This window comes from Pinus tabuliformis, chromosome 6 (genome assembly GCF_031772625.1).
Source record: "Pinus tabuliformis cultivar Carrire ecotype Pingquan chromosome 6, CPIR1, whole genome shotgun sequence".
In the NCBI taxonomy this organism is placed as follows: domain Eukaryota; kingdom Viridiplantae; phylum Streptophyta; class Pinopsida; order Pinales; family Pinaceae; genus Pinus; species Pinus tabuliformis.
Genome location: NC_142292.1, coordinates 791,852,879 through 791,870,026, shown reverse-complemented (window position 1 = coordinate 791,870,026; position 17,148 = coordinate 791,852,879). Strand labels below are relative to the sequence as shown.

The 17,148-nt window shown below is 43.3% G+C and overlaps 1 protein-coding gene and 1 long non-coding RNA gene across 2 annotated transcripts in view; both read left to right on the top strand.

Annotated features, from left to right (window-relative positions):
• Window positions 1-17,148, top strand: part of LOC149261157 (uncharacterized) — a 47,781-nt gene that overhangs the window by 14,033 nt on the left and 16,600 nt on the right. The window lies entirely within an intron of this gene.
• LOC149261159 (uncharacterized) lies at window positions 11,447-13,113 on the top strand. The gene is made up of 2 exons (XM_089381215.1): window positions 11,447-12,162; window positions 12,273-13,113. The coding sequence occupies exons 1-2, from the start codon at window positions 11,523-11,525 to the stop codon at window positions 12,866-12,868; spliced, it is 1,236 nt and encodes a 411-aa protein (XP_089237341.1). The 5' UTR covers window positions 11,447-11,522; the 3' UTR covers window positions 12,869-13,113.

Genomic DNA, 17,148 nt, shown 5'->3' with positions numbered 1-17,148 from the left:
TAAACATTAGCTTAGCTAAATTTACTAAAGATCATTATGAAACCCCTTTTCGGGAACTCTGTTGCTACTTGCCTGGATAGAGCCCATTTAGTCCAAGTGTTGATCCTGGATGGCTCTGATACCAACTATAACAACCTTACCCCACCTACCCCAGTGGGATGTGCTATTTTGCTAATCCAACTCTTATATTGTCAAAAGAATGGGATCATTAGTATTATTATTATTATTATTATTCTTTTTTCTTGTTCTTTTTCTTTATCTTTTTAATTATCAATTCTCATCTAAGGTTCGAATGCGTTCCTCTTCGATCTCTACTCTTCTCAAAGTCTCCCAAAACTTGGTGGACAAAGCATCTCCAGTCACCATGTCCCACCGTGCAATAACCCCCCCCCCAAAGTCAATGAAAAACTTGCCACACAAGATCGCTCCAATATTCACCACCAACACCATCCAATCCAACAGCCACGATGAAGGCAGAGTAATCGACAGTCAGCAGGGGAATTGCGACAGGTCATTGTGCCCAACTGTTAACGGGAGAGTACCCGACGCAATCAGGGTTACAGCTATGGCTTCCAAAGTCCCGCTGCGACGGTCCACAGCCACTCCACCCACCGACGGCTCACATCCCACCTCTTTTCCAATGACATCATAGGGAGGGGTCTCGCAGACCACTCCGTTGTCAGATCTCCAGTGACCTTCGTCATACGATTAAGGTGGGGCCCTGTCTGTTAGTAACACCTGTGTGGCCCTCCACGCCAACCTACGCCTTATCCGGTGCTTCCCAAGTCTGCTCCTCTTCATGTCTCCGGGGTAGGACCTCCGGAGACACGTGGGGCAGTGGGCCACACCTCTACTCCTTGCTTCCAGTAAGTCCACGAGGTGTTAGTGCCACGTTCACCCTACATTGAACCATCCCAGAACCACCCCAACTGCTCTCCTTTTTGTAACACCATGGTTGGACCACCAAGACACGGTCATCCCTGTCCCTTCCCCCAACAACCCTCATGCGACTATCTCCTTTTTCGTCGGGATGGGACCATCGGGACAAGTCATCCCGGTCCCATCTTCCCGTGGCTCCTAACATGTTACCTTATGCTCTTCGGGGCAAACCTCCAGGTCCCAGGACAAGTAGCTTGGTGGGCCACACCCTCACACGAACCTCGTTTTGGATTGGTGCTACTATGGCAGTGCCACGTAATCCCCACTGTGACTCACCCACTCCCTCCCGCACTTGACCTTGGGAATGCTCCTGGGTTAATAACGAGCTGACCTATCAGGTGGGTCTGCCCCTGGCTAATAACATGGTTGTTGAGCAAGGCTTTGCCATCAGGGCGCGATTTATGTATCCGCCAAAACAATTATGCTTTTTCATTTAACTTCGGGGGAGGCCCAACGGGCTGAGCTGTTTAAGGCCAACCCTCCCTTCTTGTTGCAGTCGAAGAACGTCAATGCCACTCTATCCCAACCAGGTCGTCTAGCACTCCACAGCAAGTTTCCTATTTAAACATGCGGGACTTTTTTTTGCAACTTCGGCGATGAGTTGTCGAGCGAGATCCACTCCCAGCCAATGAGATTGCACTCTGCCTCCAAGCTATAAGCCCACTTGGCCCAACGTCAGTCATCCCTACAAGCCTCTGTTGCGCTAACTTAGAACTTTCGGGGTGAGGTCTCTAGCCATGTCACTCCGCTAGTCATCCCTACTAAGCCTCCATTTCGCTAACTTAGAACTTTCGGGGTGAGGTCTCTGGGCCATGTCACTCGCTCTCGCTCAATCGTGATAAGGCAGAATCTCAACAGCCAATTTATGGTTGTCGCATTTAGGTATTTTGTCAGACCAATTGCATTAATCTCACGAATAGACTTATAAACTAAAGCAGCCTGACGTTGCGTAAAGCACTCTGTGCATATCATAGCCCTTCGAGCATGGATTCATCCATGACTTGGTTGCGATGGCTCTACAATCGACAGAATTTGTGCCAGCATTCTACCTTGGCCACCACAGCTCCTAAGCATTCATCGTGTTATCCTCTTGAGCTTACAATAGACCTTCTTTTCCCGATTCCCACAAAGTTGCAAAATACGAAAAGGGCTTAAGGAGATGATCACTCCTCAATGATCGGCAGGCCCAGGTGCACCCAAGGCTTGCAATGCCTTGATCGGCAACGTTTTGATTTGTCAACGTCAAAGACATCATACGATCTGTGGCTGTTGAAAGTGCACTCCTGCACAATCAGGGTTCCGGCTATGGGTTCCAAAGCCCCATGCAACGGTCCATAGCCACTCCACCCAATTGATGGCTCACGTTAATTGTGCATCCCCCACCTCTTTTCCAATGACATGGGGAGGTGGGGGTGTCACAGGCCGCTCCCACTGTCGGATCTCCAATGACCTTCATCGTCTGATTGAGGTGGGCCTTGGTCTGTAACCCCTATGTGGCCTCCATGCCAACCAACACCTTATCCCGCTGCTTCCCATGTTTGCTCCTCTTCGTATCTCGAGGTAGGACCTCTAGGAACATGGGGCAGTGGCGACACACCTCTGCTCCTCCTTGCTTTTGGTTAGTCCATGAGGTGGCAATGCCACGTCACCCTGTGTTGAACCATCCCAACACCACCCAACTGCTCTCCTTTTTGTACCACGGAGTGGGGACCACCAGGACACATGATCCCTGTCCCTTCACCCCGCAACCCTCATGTGACTACTCCCTTTTCGTCAAGATGGGACTACCAGGAAAAGTCATATGAGTCCCCTCTTCCCAGCGGCTCCTAGCATGTTATACTTATGCCTTCTAGGGGCAAACTCCAGGACAAGTAGGTCGGTGGGCCACACCATCACACGAACCTCGTTCCGGATTGGTGACAACTATGGCACTGCCACATAATCCACTCTGACTCACCCCACCCCTCTCGCACTTGATCTTAGGAATGCTCTAGGGTTGATCAACAAGCTAACCTATCAGGTGGGTCAGCCCCTGGCTAATAACATCGTTGTCGAGCCACGCTTTGGAAAGTGGGTCTTATGGCCAACCCCGCACCAATCCTGTTGCAGTAGAGGCGACGTGGATGCCACTCTATCCCATCCCACGTTGTCTAGCCCTCCACAACAAGTTTCCCGTTTAAACATGCAGGACTTTTTTTCAACTTCGGCGATGATTTGTCGAGTGAGATCCACTCCCAACCAATGGGATTGCACTCTACCTCCGTGCTGTAAGCCCAATTGGCCAACACCAGTCATCCCTGCCAAGCCTCCGCTGCGCTAACTTAGAACTTCTGGGGTGAGGTCTCCAGGCCATGTCACCCCTCTAGCTCAATCGCGATCAAGCAGAATCTCGACAGCTAATCTATGGTTGTCACATTTAGGTCTTTTGTCAGACCGATCACATAATCTCACCCAAATAGCTTATAAACTAAGGCACGCCTGACGTTGCCGCAAAGCGCTCCGTGCATACCATAGCCCTTCGAGCATGGATTCATCCATGAATTGGTTGTGATGGCTCTATAACCGACAAAATTTGCGCCAAGATTTTGCAATGGCCACTATAGCTCCCTAAGCATTCATGGTGCTATCCTCCTGATCTTACAATAGAATTGCTTTTCTTGATTCCACAACAGTTGCAAAATATGAAAAGGGCTTAAGAAGATCAACACTCCTCAATGATCGGTAGGCCAAGATGCACCCCAAGGCTTGCAATGCATTGACGGCAACGTTCTGATTTGTCAACGTCAAAGACAATCATAAATGGTTGTTGAAAGTGCATTGTTGCACTTACCAAAGGTCTCACAGGTGTTTGGCTATTGGATGGGATGCGCAACCATCCCATTTGGATAAAATGCCACAGCAAAAGCGATATGACCACAAGTGGCCATATCCTCACAACATTGATGCCACTAATCACAGTAGGCTAAGAGTAGGCTTACAGGTTAACAATTTAAGAGAGGGTATCATCCTCAACATCAACACGATGCCATGTAACTTACAAAACAACTCGTAGCCAGTATATGTATACAAACCCTGTCAAACATCGTCTTCGATGTAACCATTACTCATTTAAGCAAGAGGATACAACCAACCCCACACCAATCCTATTGCAGTCAGGGCGATGTGGATGCAACTTTGTCCTGGCGCACGTCATCCCACACTCAATTGCAAATTTCCACATTTTAACATGCGAGACATATATTTTTTCAACTTCAAGGATGAATTGTCGTGTGGGCTCCACTCCCAACTAATGGGACTACACTCTAGCTCTGAGTTGTAAGCCCAGTTGGCCCAGTGCCAGTCATCATTACCAAGCCTCCATTGCGCTAACTTGGAAATTCCGCGGTGAGGTCTCTAGGCCACATCATCCTGCTATCGCCAATCACAATAAGGCAGAATCTCGGCAACCAATCTATGGCTGCCACCTCTAGTATTTTGTTAGATAAATTGCCTAATATCACCCAAATAAATTATAAACTAAGGCCCGCGTGACCTCGCCGCACACGCTCTGTGCATAACTTAGCCCTTTGTGCATGGATTCATCCATGACTTGGTTGCGGTGGTTCTGCAACTGGCTAGATTTGGGACAGCATTCCACCATGGCCACCATGGCTCCCTAAGCATTCATGGTGCTATCCTCGTCAGCTTACAATAGAGTTTCTTTTCCCAATTCCATGGGAGTTGCAAAGTATGAAAAGGGTTTAAGGAGATCAGCACTCCTCGAGAATCGACAAGCCAAGGTTTGTAATGCCTTGACCGGCAACGCGGTGGCACTTGTCGAAGACTTTCATGGTTGCTGAAAATGCACGGTTGCACTTGCCAAAGGACTCAGAGGTGTTTGGCTATTCGAAGGGACGCACAACAATCCCTCCTAGACAAAATGCTACCAGCTAAAGCATTATGGCCACAAGCGACCATATCCTCATGGAAGTGAAGCCACTAATCACAGCAAGCAAAGAGGCTTTTGGAAAAGGTTACAAGGTAACATAGTTAAGAGAGGATATCATCCTCGACATCAACACAATGCCATGTAAATTACAAAATAGCTTGTAGCCAGTATATGTATACATACCCTATCAAACAGGCATCTTCAATGTAACCATTACTCATTAACACATGAGCATATTTTATGTGATATACTGTCATGGTTTAGTCTCGATCTTTACAAACCATATTAATGCCTTTAAGGTTTTACTATGTGTATTATTCATTCTGTCATATTAGAGATATATTCTTGGGTTTATACACACACCATTTCAACCAGAAGTATAACGTGATCATGTTTATTAAATAGGACATTGCACATTATACAATTTAGAGTTATACGAACCTAATGTAATCATAAGCCTTGCTCTGCAACACATGCTTAGGTTAGAAATGCACACACATTCATTTCATTATGAACACCATTTCAACCTAAAAATGCAATACTCATTCATAGCACATATAAACACCATTTCAATTCCAGAAATGTAAGCACGCAATTATTGGCATTGTGAATACAGAAAACACTTATCTTGAAATGTTTAGGCAACTAAGTTTGGGACTTTGACTCTCCACCCAACCGTAGACAGTTGCAACCAAGACTCACTTGCAGTTGTCACCCCCAAGCCAGATTCCAGAGATTGAGGGCTCCTGCTTGGGATTAAACACCAACTGCCAGCGAAAACAGGTACACCAAAGGATTTCCTTCCTCAATCCCACTAGCTAACTACTACATCATTCCTTGGCAAAAGGAATCTAGAGGTTCACCACCTTTCCACAAAAGAGCACAAAGGATTCACCCCCATTCCAGGGAGTCCAAAAGCCACTGCAAAAGAAGGAGATAAGCTAGGGAAAATTAAGGAGCGGCTTCCATAGGTGTTGTCTCTCGGGATGGTCTCTTCCCAAGTTATCTGGGTTCTAGAGATCACTCTCAACCCACAGCCACCGAGGAATCCTCCTCCATGCGCCCCCCCCCCGTGTTTGACTGAATTTGTGTTCCCATAGATGAAAGTCTGAATGGGTGAATGTTGTTGCATAGTCTCCTAGCTTCATTAATTCCTGCCCTTTTTGCCTTGCAAGTCTCCCTCTGACCACACCGGCCAATGTACTTCTTTGTAATCCAATTTAATTCAAAAGACCAATTTTTCTAAAGGCACGCCAGCCAACCTTTAATGGTTGTCAACAACAATCCAGATTTTCCTCATAAGGAAACCTTTACATCCCAAGCAAGTAACCTCCTCAGCTCTAGAATTCGTGTCCCTTTTGTCTCAGCTCATTTTAATTATATTTATATTGCAAAATATTTACATTGCATTTTCATAAGGAACTCGGGTTGGGGCGCTCACAAACCCCTCCCCCTTGAGGGAACAATGTCCTCGGTGTTCTTTGATTTTATGCAATACTGAAAACAAAATTGAACACAAATTGTTTCATGGTGCTTTATATGTACAGCTCTACACAGTATTTACAATGCTTCATGCATTTGCTTAAACTAGCAAATGAAAGTATAATCAAAATTAAGCCATTTTCCATGGCAATCTTTAGATACTTTAAGCATGTCTAGACCATCCTGGTTTGTTCATCCTCCTAGAGTTTTGCTTGCCTCCAATGTCCAGCGCTTGGCATCCTTGCGCTCCTTGTCCTTTCAGCTCTTGTCCTTTCACACAATATCAGACATTAGGAAACCTCTTGTGCTCATGCAAGGAACACACTCTTTTGAAACAACAGTGTCCAAATCAGTTTATGTCCCCATTTCTAGCCATCACACAAGTGCACATATGTATACATGTACAAATGCATATTCATAAACCAAATCAATTCAAGGCTTCTCCACAAGGCTAGCAATAACGTTGATTCGTGTCCTTGTGCCTCGTAGGAACTATTGTCTTCTTTCTTCTTCTTCTTACAGGGACAATCCTTTTTCAAATGCTCTTCCCTGCATCACCAATAATAGAATATCCCATTCTCCTTTTCAACCGTACGAGGCCTCCCCTGTTGTTACCATTCCTCCATTTTGAGGGTTTAGCTTGGTATTTCATTTCCCACAACCGTTTTTGCGACTCATCATTCTTCTTAGCCAATTCTTGTTGTTTCCTAGTGAGTTCTCTAAGTTCTGCTCTGCAGATCTTTAGCTCATCTTCCAAGTCTTTGAGCTTAACTTCCAAAATCCTAAAGGTTCTTTTCCCTTGGAGGGACAAAGCACAAAGACACCTGTAAGTGATGTACAGGCAACAAAAAGTATGGTCACAGGAACAATTAGCAATGTCTCAGACATGGAACATATTTCCATTACCCCATCCTCTGAACTTATGCTCAAAATAGAGGAAATTCCTCCTCTTGATGTATTTATAGTCCACAACACAAGGCAATAGTGAGAAGACAAAAAAAGAAGAAAATTGGAAAACATGCTCTCTCATGATGCAGAGCAATTAGACATCCTATGGCAAGATCCTACCACCGATCCCACTGAAAATCTCACCAAATTGTCTCAGATCGCAGAAGCATATGCCTCTGCAACCATTGATAAAGCATCTGAGGTACAACAACTACTGAAAGAGAAGGAAGATCAAATACAAGTTTTGCAGCAACAGCTGCAACAAGCCAACACCAACAACGAAGCACAGAAACAACTTGAAAGATTACAGCAAGACTTCCAACAAATGCAAATAAACTACCAGAGCAGTTTGTTTGAAAGAGAAAAACAGTTACAGGATATGCAAGAGGTGCACAAGGATGATCCTAAACTCACAGAATTCATTACAGAATCCATTTCCTTAAATGATCAACTACTGCAGCAATAGGAAGCATTGTGCCAAAAAATATCACAGTGGAACTCTTATTGCGAAATAAGCGATAAAATCACTAATCAAGTCATGGACTCACGACATGATTATGATTTAATTGATAAACGAGTTACTGAATATTTGGCTTGGCAAGAAACAGAGGAGGGGAAAAGAGCAGGCGCACCAATAATCAATGACAATCACAAAGAAATGCTCTTTAACAAATGGGACGCACAAATCAGGAAAGCAGAGCAAGCAGCAGAAGAAGCAGCCACAGCAGCAAACAGTGTTATTGACTGCATAAATGAAAATTTGCACAGGGCAAATCTGATATCAGAAACCACTCCAGGGTATCTACCGAAAGTACATCAACTGCAAACAGGCTGGAGACAGAAGGCTCAAGAAAGGCAAAATCAATCAAAAGATTAACTAAGTTGAATTGGGATTCTCACTAGGCATGCTTGGTAAAACCACACAGCCAGTGCATGACTCTCAAGTGTATCATCAATTCTGCCGAGAAGATGGCGCCAGCTCTTGCCAATTCCGTTTTCGCAGCACAGCTAAAATCGGAAGTCGGCCAGCCGACTCTTCTCAAACAAATGTTGAACGCGTGCAATTTCAAGGAGCAGATATAGGAATAGTTAGTTAGTATTTTTAATTTTAGATTCAATATAGTATTAATTTTGCTTTATTTTTTCTAAAATGAGAACGGTCATTTAAACCATATCCTACATTTTTGTAATAAGTTATTTTAAATTTAGTTAGTAGTATTTAAACCCTTCTCATGCATTTAGAGAAGGGTCCTGAAATTTGTCGAAAACTTATCCCCAGAACATGCACTTTTGTACCTCTGAGGAGGTTTGATGAATGAATGAAACAGGATTTATTGATATTTGCTTTTAATATCTACTACTGATGTTGCACTTTTGTACTCTTAGTGGATGTTGGATCAAGGAGAGATAAATCATTATCGCTTGAAGCGCATGAGTAGGACTAGTTACAAATGGTACTTTTATCTCTTAACTGTTTCTGTCTTTGTGTTAAATTGATATTTATGTTTAGTTGTTTATATATTGATGCGTGAATGTTTGAGTTATCATTTGGCACTTCTGTACGGTGATAGCTATTTATTTATGCTTAATATATGAGTAGCTTATTATGCGATATGTTTTTCACAACTGTTTCGTCTAACTTTTTATACGAAGTGGTTCATCTCTATCGAATTCTTTTCTCATAACAGTTGAATGATCTTTATTACCAATTGTTATTTGAAATCATTTTAGATCGCATAACGGAAGGATTACACCCAGGGTTAGTGTAGAATTAGATGTTTCTGTTTATTAGAATACAATTGCATGTTATTAGATTAGAGTTAGAGTAAAGGCATTCCATTTAGAAACCGTTGGAAAAGAAATATCAATTCTCCACACACACACACACATAAACTGGGAAACTGGTCCCATATCCCCAGTCGGACCCACTATACCAAACGGAAAAGGAGCTGCTAACCAAGGTCTGGACCGGGTGGGTATCCCCCTTGTTGTAGACCCGATTTTCGGGGCTTCAGCAAGACCTCAAGAAGAACGTGACACGATATGTGCAAGAGTGCAGCACGTGCCAGAGGAGTAGGGTAGAGCACACACACCCAATAGGATTACTTCAGCCTCTACCTATTCCGAAGCGGAAGTGGGAGAGTATCTCCATGGACTTCATCACAGGGCTCCCAGTTTTTCAAGGACGAGATTGCATCTATGTGGTGGTGGACCGGTTGACGAAGTTTGCCTATTTCTTTGTTATTCCCCCTCGGTATTCAACTTCACAGGTAGCCAAGTTGTTCTTCAGGGAGGTGTTCAAACCATAGTTTTCAAAACCGTTCCGGTCTGACCGGTTACCGGCCTAACGGCGGCGGTTAGGAGGCTCACCGGTCAGAACCGGTGGAAAAAACCGGTCAGCACCCTAACTTGCCCAGATTTTAGACCTAACCGGTCAAAACCGGCCGGTTTAGGTCCTAACGGCCGGTTCCGTCCTAAACGGCCGGTTTAGGGACAGGCCGCCGGTAAAAGTAAAAAGCGGACGGTTTTTTGCAGCTGAGGGCGGTTTAGGGTTTTTGGGGGTGAGGGAAAGGGATTTTCCCTCCAAAAAGACCTCACAATTGCTATAAGACACCCCTCTCACCCTCATTTGTCTCACACAACTGATTTGGAGTGTTTGTGAGTGTTTGTGAGTTTGTTTGTGAGCTTGGAGAGTGTGGAGTTTTTGCTGAAGTAGTCATCTTGGAGTTGGAGTTGGAGCTATTTTGGAGATAGTGTGTAGCTGTCAGTGGAGTTGCCATCATCAAGAGGAGGCTAAGGGAGCTACTTTGCATTTCCAGGTAAGGATTTGCACTTGATAATTCCTCATTTGGGTCTGCTGTCCATGAATTAATTTTTTTGTGCTATAAACTTCTCATTTCAATGATCTATCATCTATGCTAAGCCTATGAACTCTCTAGCTCTATGCTATCAAATTTTTTAGCTTGCATGTGCATTTTTTTTCCTACATTTATCATTGGTTTTCCATGTTCCTTAGCTGCAATTTTTTTTTTAAATGGCAGATTTATTTGCAAATTGTTATTATTTCAAGCAAACATGGCTCCAAAAGGAAAGGACAGTGCATGGGCTCATTGTGATGTAGTTGAGGGAAAAATGATATGCAAATTATGCCATAAATCTATTGGAGGTGGGGGTATTCTTAGGTTGAAACAACACTTGGCTGGGGTAAGAGGCCAAGTAAAGCCATGTGATGCACCAAATGCACTGTTAGGTCCTATTAGGGCAGAATACATTGCCAAGCTTGAAAAATTTTATGAGGATAAGGCTAGGGAGAAGGCCATCCAAGATGAAATTGCAAGGAAGAGGGAATTATTAGAAGCCATGAAAGAGAGTGGGTATGATGATTCTGAGATTCAAGACTCCACTTCTATCCCTTCCACCAATGACCCCTTTCACTATGTTCATCCTTCTGTTGGAGTTGGCCAACCATCAAGAGGACCAAAGAGACAAAACATCCAAGTTATTTCTCATCTTCTGCCACCATTGCTTCTTCTAAATCTAATCCCACTTCCTCCCAGCCAAGTTCTCAACCCACTTTGGATCAGCATTGGAAAAAACAATGCAAAGAAACTTCTCACCAATACATTGCTAGATGGTGGTATGATTCAGATATCCCATTTAATGCTGCTCGCTCACCTTATTACCAAGCTATGTGGGACTCTGTTATAGCTGCAGGAAAGGGCTTCAAAGGCCCTAGTATGCATGACTTGAGGGGAGCTCTTTTGCAAAAAGAGATATCTTCCATTGATGAGTATTTGACTGAGTTTAGAGAGTCATGGGTCAAAACAGGTTGTTCCATTATGTCAGATGGATGGACCGATGGAAAGAACCGCACTATCATTAATTTCCTTGTTTCTTGCCCTCAAGGAACCATGTTTTTGAAATCAGTTGATGCATCTGATAGGGTAAAGGATGCAAGCCTTCTATTTGAGCTTTTGGATAACATTATTCAGGAAGTTGGGGAGCAGCATGTTGTGCAGGTCATCACTGATAATGCCTCAAACTATGTTCTTGCTGGAAAGATGCTTGAGGCCAAATATAAGACCATATTTTGGACTCCATGTGCTGCACATTGCATAGACCTCATGCTTGAGGATATAGGCAGGTGGAGTGGGTAAAAAACACTGTAGAGCATGCCAAGTGCATTACAAAATACATTTACAACCACTCATGGGTATTGAGCCTAATGAGGAAACACACTGGAGGCAAAGAGCTTGTTAGGCCTGCAATTACGAGATTTGCAACTCACTTCCTCACGTTGCAATGTCTCAATGGTCAACATAGAAACTTGCAGAAAATGTTTTCCTCTGATGAATGGTCTGAATCTCGGTGGGCTCGTAGACCAGATGGAAAAGACACCAAAAAGAAAGTGTTAGACACTTATTTTTGGAAAAGGTCTGTAGAGCTTGTGAAAATTACCGAGCCCCTTGTTAAGGTGCTAAGGTTGGTGGATGGGGAAAGATTGGCCATGGGCTACATTTATGAAGCTATGGATCAGGCAAAGGAGCAGATACGGGCAGCTTACAATGACAGGTTAGCTAAATATGGCCGTATATGGGAGATCATTGATAACAGATGGAACAATCAACTCCATCGTCCTATACATGCAGCCGGGTATTTTTTGAACCCAAGGTATCACTATAAAAATCGGCTAGGAGATCAGCATGATGGGGAGGTCAGAGCTGGATTGATTGATTGCTTGGAGCGCATGGTCCCTAACCATGTAGACCAGTTGGATATACATAGACAGCTTACTATTTTCAATCAAGCAAGTGGTACTTTTGGCAAAAACTTGGCAAAGATGGCAAGAGATGTGGACCAACCAGGTAAGCAATTCCAATTTCCATTTTGTTTTTCATTTCAAGTTAAAATTGTTTACGTTCTTTACAATTCAAATTATAAACTAAGTTACTAATTATTGTCTTTTTCTTTGCAGCACATTGGTGGGAGTCATTTGGTGGCCAGTGTCCTCAATTGCAAAGGTTTGCAATTAGAGTCCTCAGTCAAACTTGCAGTGCTTCAGGTTGTGAGCGCAATTGGTCTGTTTTTGAGCGCATACACACGAAGAAGAGAAACCGTTTGGAACAAAAACGGTTAAATGATCTTGTTTTTGTGCAATACAACCTTCGACTGAGGAGGAACCAAATGATGAGCAAATCACCTGATCTAGATCCCATTGTGTTGGACGATATTGATCCAACATCAGAATGGGTGGAGGAGACTGAAGATCCTGTGTTTGAGGCTGATTTTGATATCGACATGGCTTTAGCGGAGGATGAGGCAGATTATGTGGCGGCATCAGAACCAGGATCAGTAGCGGCATCAAGGAAAGGCAAGGAACCAATGGAAGGCACTAGTCGTGCAGGTCGACAAACTCGTGCTTCCACTAGGTCCACTTCTATTGTCATTGGTGGCATTGATACTGATGTTGCAGATGAGGCAGAGGCATCCTCAGACTCTGAACCAGATGATGTCTATGTAGCTCCTGATGATGATCATGTGTCTAGTAGTGGTGATGATCTTGATGATTGATCATGTGTACACTGTAGACTTGTAGTAGGCCAATGGCCTCATAGCTTGCAGCATGGTTTTTGGACTCTATAGGCCATTTAGAGCCTCATTTCTTATGTATTTTGCTATTTTGTCGATGATATGTATTGCACTCGGTGCCATTTTGATATATTCACCTTTGCATGGTATATAAATGAGCAAACTTTGCATATTTTGTCTCTATTGGCTTGGAATCATGGTTTTACATCTTAAAAATAGTTTTTTTTCATTAAAAATTAATTATTTAATGTATTTTTTAAAAACCGGTTCGTTTAGACCAAACCAGTCCGGTTAGACCGGTTCCGGTCGGTAAACCGGTTAGCTAGGTGGACCGGTTCGGTCACCGGTTCCGGTTTTAAAAACACTGGTTCAAACCCCATGGTCTCCACAAGACCATTAGTGATTGGGACAACAAATTCATGGTGGGATTTTGGCAGGAGCTCTTGAGACTGGTGGGCACAAAACTCACTCCCAGCACTAGCTACCACCCTCAGACAATCGGGTAAAGATAGGTGGTGAACAAATGGTTGGAGGGCTACTTGAGGAATTATGTGACAAGGCAACAATGAGCATGGATGAAGTGGCTACATCTTGGGGATTACTGCTACAACACCACCTATCACATGTCCATTGGTATGTCCCCTTTTCGAGCTCTTTATGGTTATGACGCTTTACCTTTTGCTGACATGGTGTTTGGATATAGCAAGGCCCCAAGGTCCAAAGATTGGATCCAAGAGAACCAAGACATACTTAAGGCTCTCAAGGACACTTTGCAGACTGCACAGAATCAGCAAAAGATTTATGCAGATCGCCACTGAGTTGAGAGTCAATTTGAGCTCAAGGAAATCATCTATTTGCGCCTACAACGATACAAGCAATCAACTCTCAAGCAGAGGGGGGCTGAAAAACTCAAACCTCATTTTTATGGACCATACAGGTAGGGCGACTAGGCATGTAGGGGAGGTGGCATGTGAGTTGGATCTCCAAGCAGGAAGCAAAGTGCATAATGTGTTCCATGTGTCTTGCCTGAAGAAGGCATTGGGACAGCAAGTAACAACTTCAACAGAGCAGTACTAGATGAGGAGGGACATCTAGTACTGGTCCAGAAGCCATTTTGAAGGTGAGAGAGAGGAAGCTTAGGAACAGGGTCATCAGGGAGTTATTCATCAAATGCAGAGACTTACCTCAGGGAGATGCTACATGGGAGGGTGAGCAGGTATTATAACACCCACCATTGCAATTACTTAAAGACAAGCAAATTTTGGTGGGGAGGATTGTGATATCCCCAATATCATAATTTGCTCAAGTGTAGCACAATTTTACAATTTTAGCATTAGAGGGGGATTTTGGCAACTCCAATGACTTAGGAAAAGTGGGTGGAGTAGGCACCACATGATTTTTGGAGGCAAAAGGAGGCATTGCGCACTAGGAGAGAGAAAAATCAAATCTTTACTGGAGTGTGGGGGCCACCAAGGGAGACCATTTGAACCACCAAGGGAGAAGGGTCAAATTAGTGGATTGTGGGGGCCACCAAGGGAGACATTCGAACCACCAAGGGAGAAGGATCAGATTAGTGGATTGTGGTGACAACCAAGGGAGGCTAAGAGGGTTGGACTACTTAAGGAAGCAAAATAGAATTTCTCGCTATCCTTTGACTATCTCACTTACACAATTCTACCTCTCTTGGAACTGTTTAGCACAAGAGTTAGAGTGTTGTTCAGCACACAGATTTCATGCGAAATTCCACCCATTCTTCGGAGAACTTCGAGTGTCACCCTTGTTGGGACAAAGGGGAGTTTTCTAATGGGCACCTACAGGGCTACATTGTAGCAAGACATCAAGTTATACGCACTTCCTGGGCGCAGAGGTAGTTCATGTGGCACATTTTGGGTTCAGCTATAGTGGGATGGAGTCAGCGAATTGCAGGTGAATTTTTCTATTTGGTGTCAGAGTTTTGGTGGTGATTTTGCAAGGCTAGAGTGCAACAATTTTGTGGGTCGAATTTATCTTCTTTTAGAAGTGTGTAGAGGCTACTTGACAAGGTAGGAGAAGAGGAGAGTTCAAGGAGCCAAGGGCTGAAAAGGATGGGTTTATGGAGGATCCATTCAGGGTTGGATTTGCGGCTTTAGCAACAGTTCTTACAACTAGCCAGAAAGTCACTCACACCTCTTGGAGGGTTTTCTTGTCACCCGGAACTAGCCAAAACCCTTCCTGGGTTCTAAATGTATTTGGAGGAGAGACTGCAGCTGAAGTTTCAGAATTTTCTAAGCAATGTACAGGGGAAAATCTTTAGTTTCAGTGGGAAACCAACAGTAGAATTTCTAGGCAGTGTGTATTTCCATTTTGGAGCCATTCCAGCATTGGTTCAATGAGATTCCACCTAGATTTTGCATAGCTTTCTTAGCAAGCACAGGTTCCATCATTCCTACTCATTTCTATGTACTTAGATTCCCATAATTAATAAAATGGCTCAGTCGTTCTGCTTATTTTCTTTGGTGTTCTAATGTCTGTGCTTGGTTTTAAATTTTATATTGTAATTCCTAGTTCATAGTTATCTTATTCACTATCAATTTCCTAGTAGGAATATTACATGGTTGACAATATTGTTGCCAAAGACGGTGAATAATTCTACGAACATACCCAATACTAACATGCAAACAATAGGTTTGGCAGAGTAACAGAGGGAGTTGACAAGATTCAGGGTAAACACTTTCCTCCTAACGAGTGAGTGTTATATTTTCAATTTACTGCAAAAGTATTTACTTCGTGTTTGTGGGTGCTTCATGAGATTTGGGGTACATGTGTATGCTCATCCTTGGGTGGTCCGAGATAGATTTAAAATGAGACATGGTCCATGATATGCAAAATTAAGATAGCTTGCTTAGTGGATGCTTAACCTCAGTTAATTTCAAGATTGTTGTTCTTCCCTCGGCATTGGAGATCTCTCAATAGATTGGTGGACACCCTTCATTGAGGCCTCATGGTGTAGCCACTTGTTTAGAGAGTCCCTTTCAGGGGATGTGGAGCATTGTGCATCATGGAGGAGTGCTTCAAGCCTCGATTCACATGTGGCAAATTGGTTTCCTATTCAAAGGATTGGAGGTTAGAGGACACTTGGGGCTTCAAGAGTGTTCATGCAAGGACAGTTGACCCAATGGAGTAAATTTCCTAGGAAGACCAAAGGAGTTCATGAAGGCCTGTGATGGAGTGATGCAGACTCTCTTTCTGTAGCTACATCACCTTGGAGCTATTATTATGTATGACAACACCTTGAATCATGACACATGTACCTTGGAGTGTAGCATCTCAATTGTGTTGGTCTACAGGTGCTCATTGTCAATTGCTTGTAAGGGCTTGTGCCCACATTATATTATTGGCCTCCCTTACCTCTCATATAATTAAAGGAAGAAGAGACTCTTTCTATTCATCATCACTTGTACCACCCTTTGTATTTCTCTTCTTTGAGAGATTCGCTAGGTTCATGAATTCATGAGGAAACCTTAAGAGAAGCAACAAAAGGGAAATACAAAGAATGACTACGGTTTTCTCTTGTGGAGGAGACTTTAGAAATAATGATCACATATATTCATTCACTCACGTGTATTCACTCTTGTGATGAGATAGGACTAAGAGAAAATAATGTGCACTCTCTCTCTCTCTCTGAAGTCTTCACTTGTACTTGTATTCTATGTCTCTCTTAAGGCACTCAGGTTTATTGGTCCTCCTGGAGTTTTCAAGTTATGGTTTATCCCTTAGAGATTGGAGATGATATTTTTGAGAGAAAACCCTAGGGTGGATTTTTTAATAAGAAGAGAATAAGAGGGTGTCTTGCTTTGGAGGTTGTGTTGGAGGCGTCTTCCATTTGAATCTTCTTGGATGAGCTAGAGTTTGATGAATTACCATAGCTAGGGCATGCTGGAGTTTCTCTACTAGCCTTGAAATAAGGCTATAGTATGTACTTGTGCTTTATCTTGACCTTATATGTGAAGTTTCCAGGTGTCTACATCTTGCGCCATTTTTAGATTTGAATTTCAGCTATATATACTTTTTATGCTTTGCTAAATATAGCCATTTATGTCTTGCTAATTGGACATAAGTAAATTTAAAGGAAAATTGTCAAGCGAGTTAACGTCGAAGGAAGAATATGGGGGATTGATTTTACAGTTGTTATACTGCAGTAATTACTGCTGTAAGAGTGCAATTGCAGATCAGATTATTGGCTCATAAATTGCCCTAGAAGGGGCTGAAACTTAATCTCTTTG

Excerpts from the sequence above, each read along its gene's own strand:
- LOC149261159 (XM_089381215.1), top strand. The coding sequence starts at position 11,523 with ATGAGGAAACACACTGGAGGCAAAGAGCTTGTTAGGCCTGCAATTACG. Across the intron at positions 12,163-12,272 it reads AAGAGATGTGGACCAACCAG|CACATTGGTGGGAGTCATTT; the intron begins GTAAGCAATTCC and ends TTTTCTTTGCAG.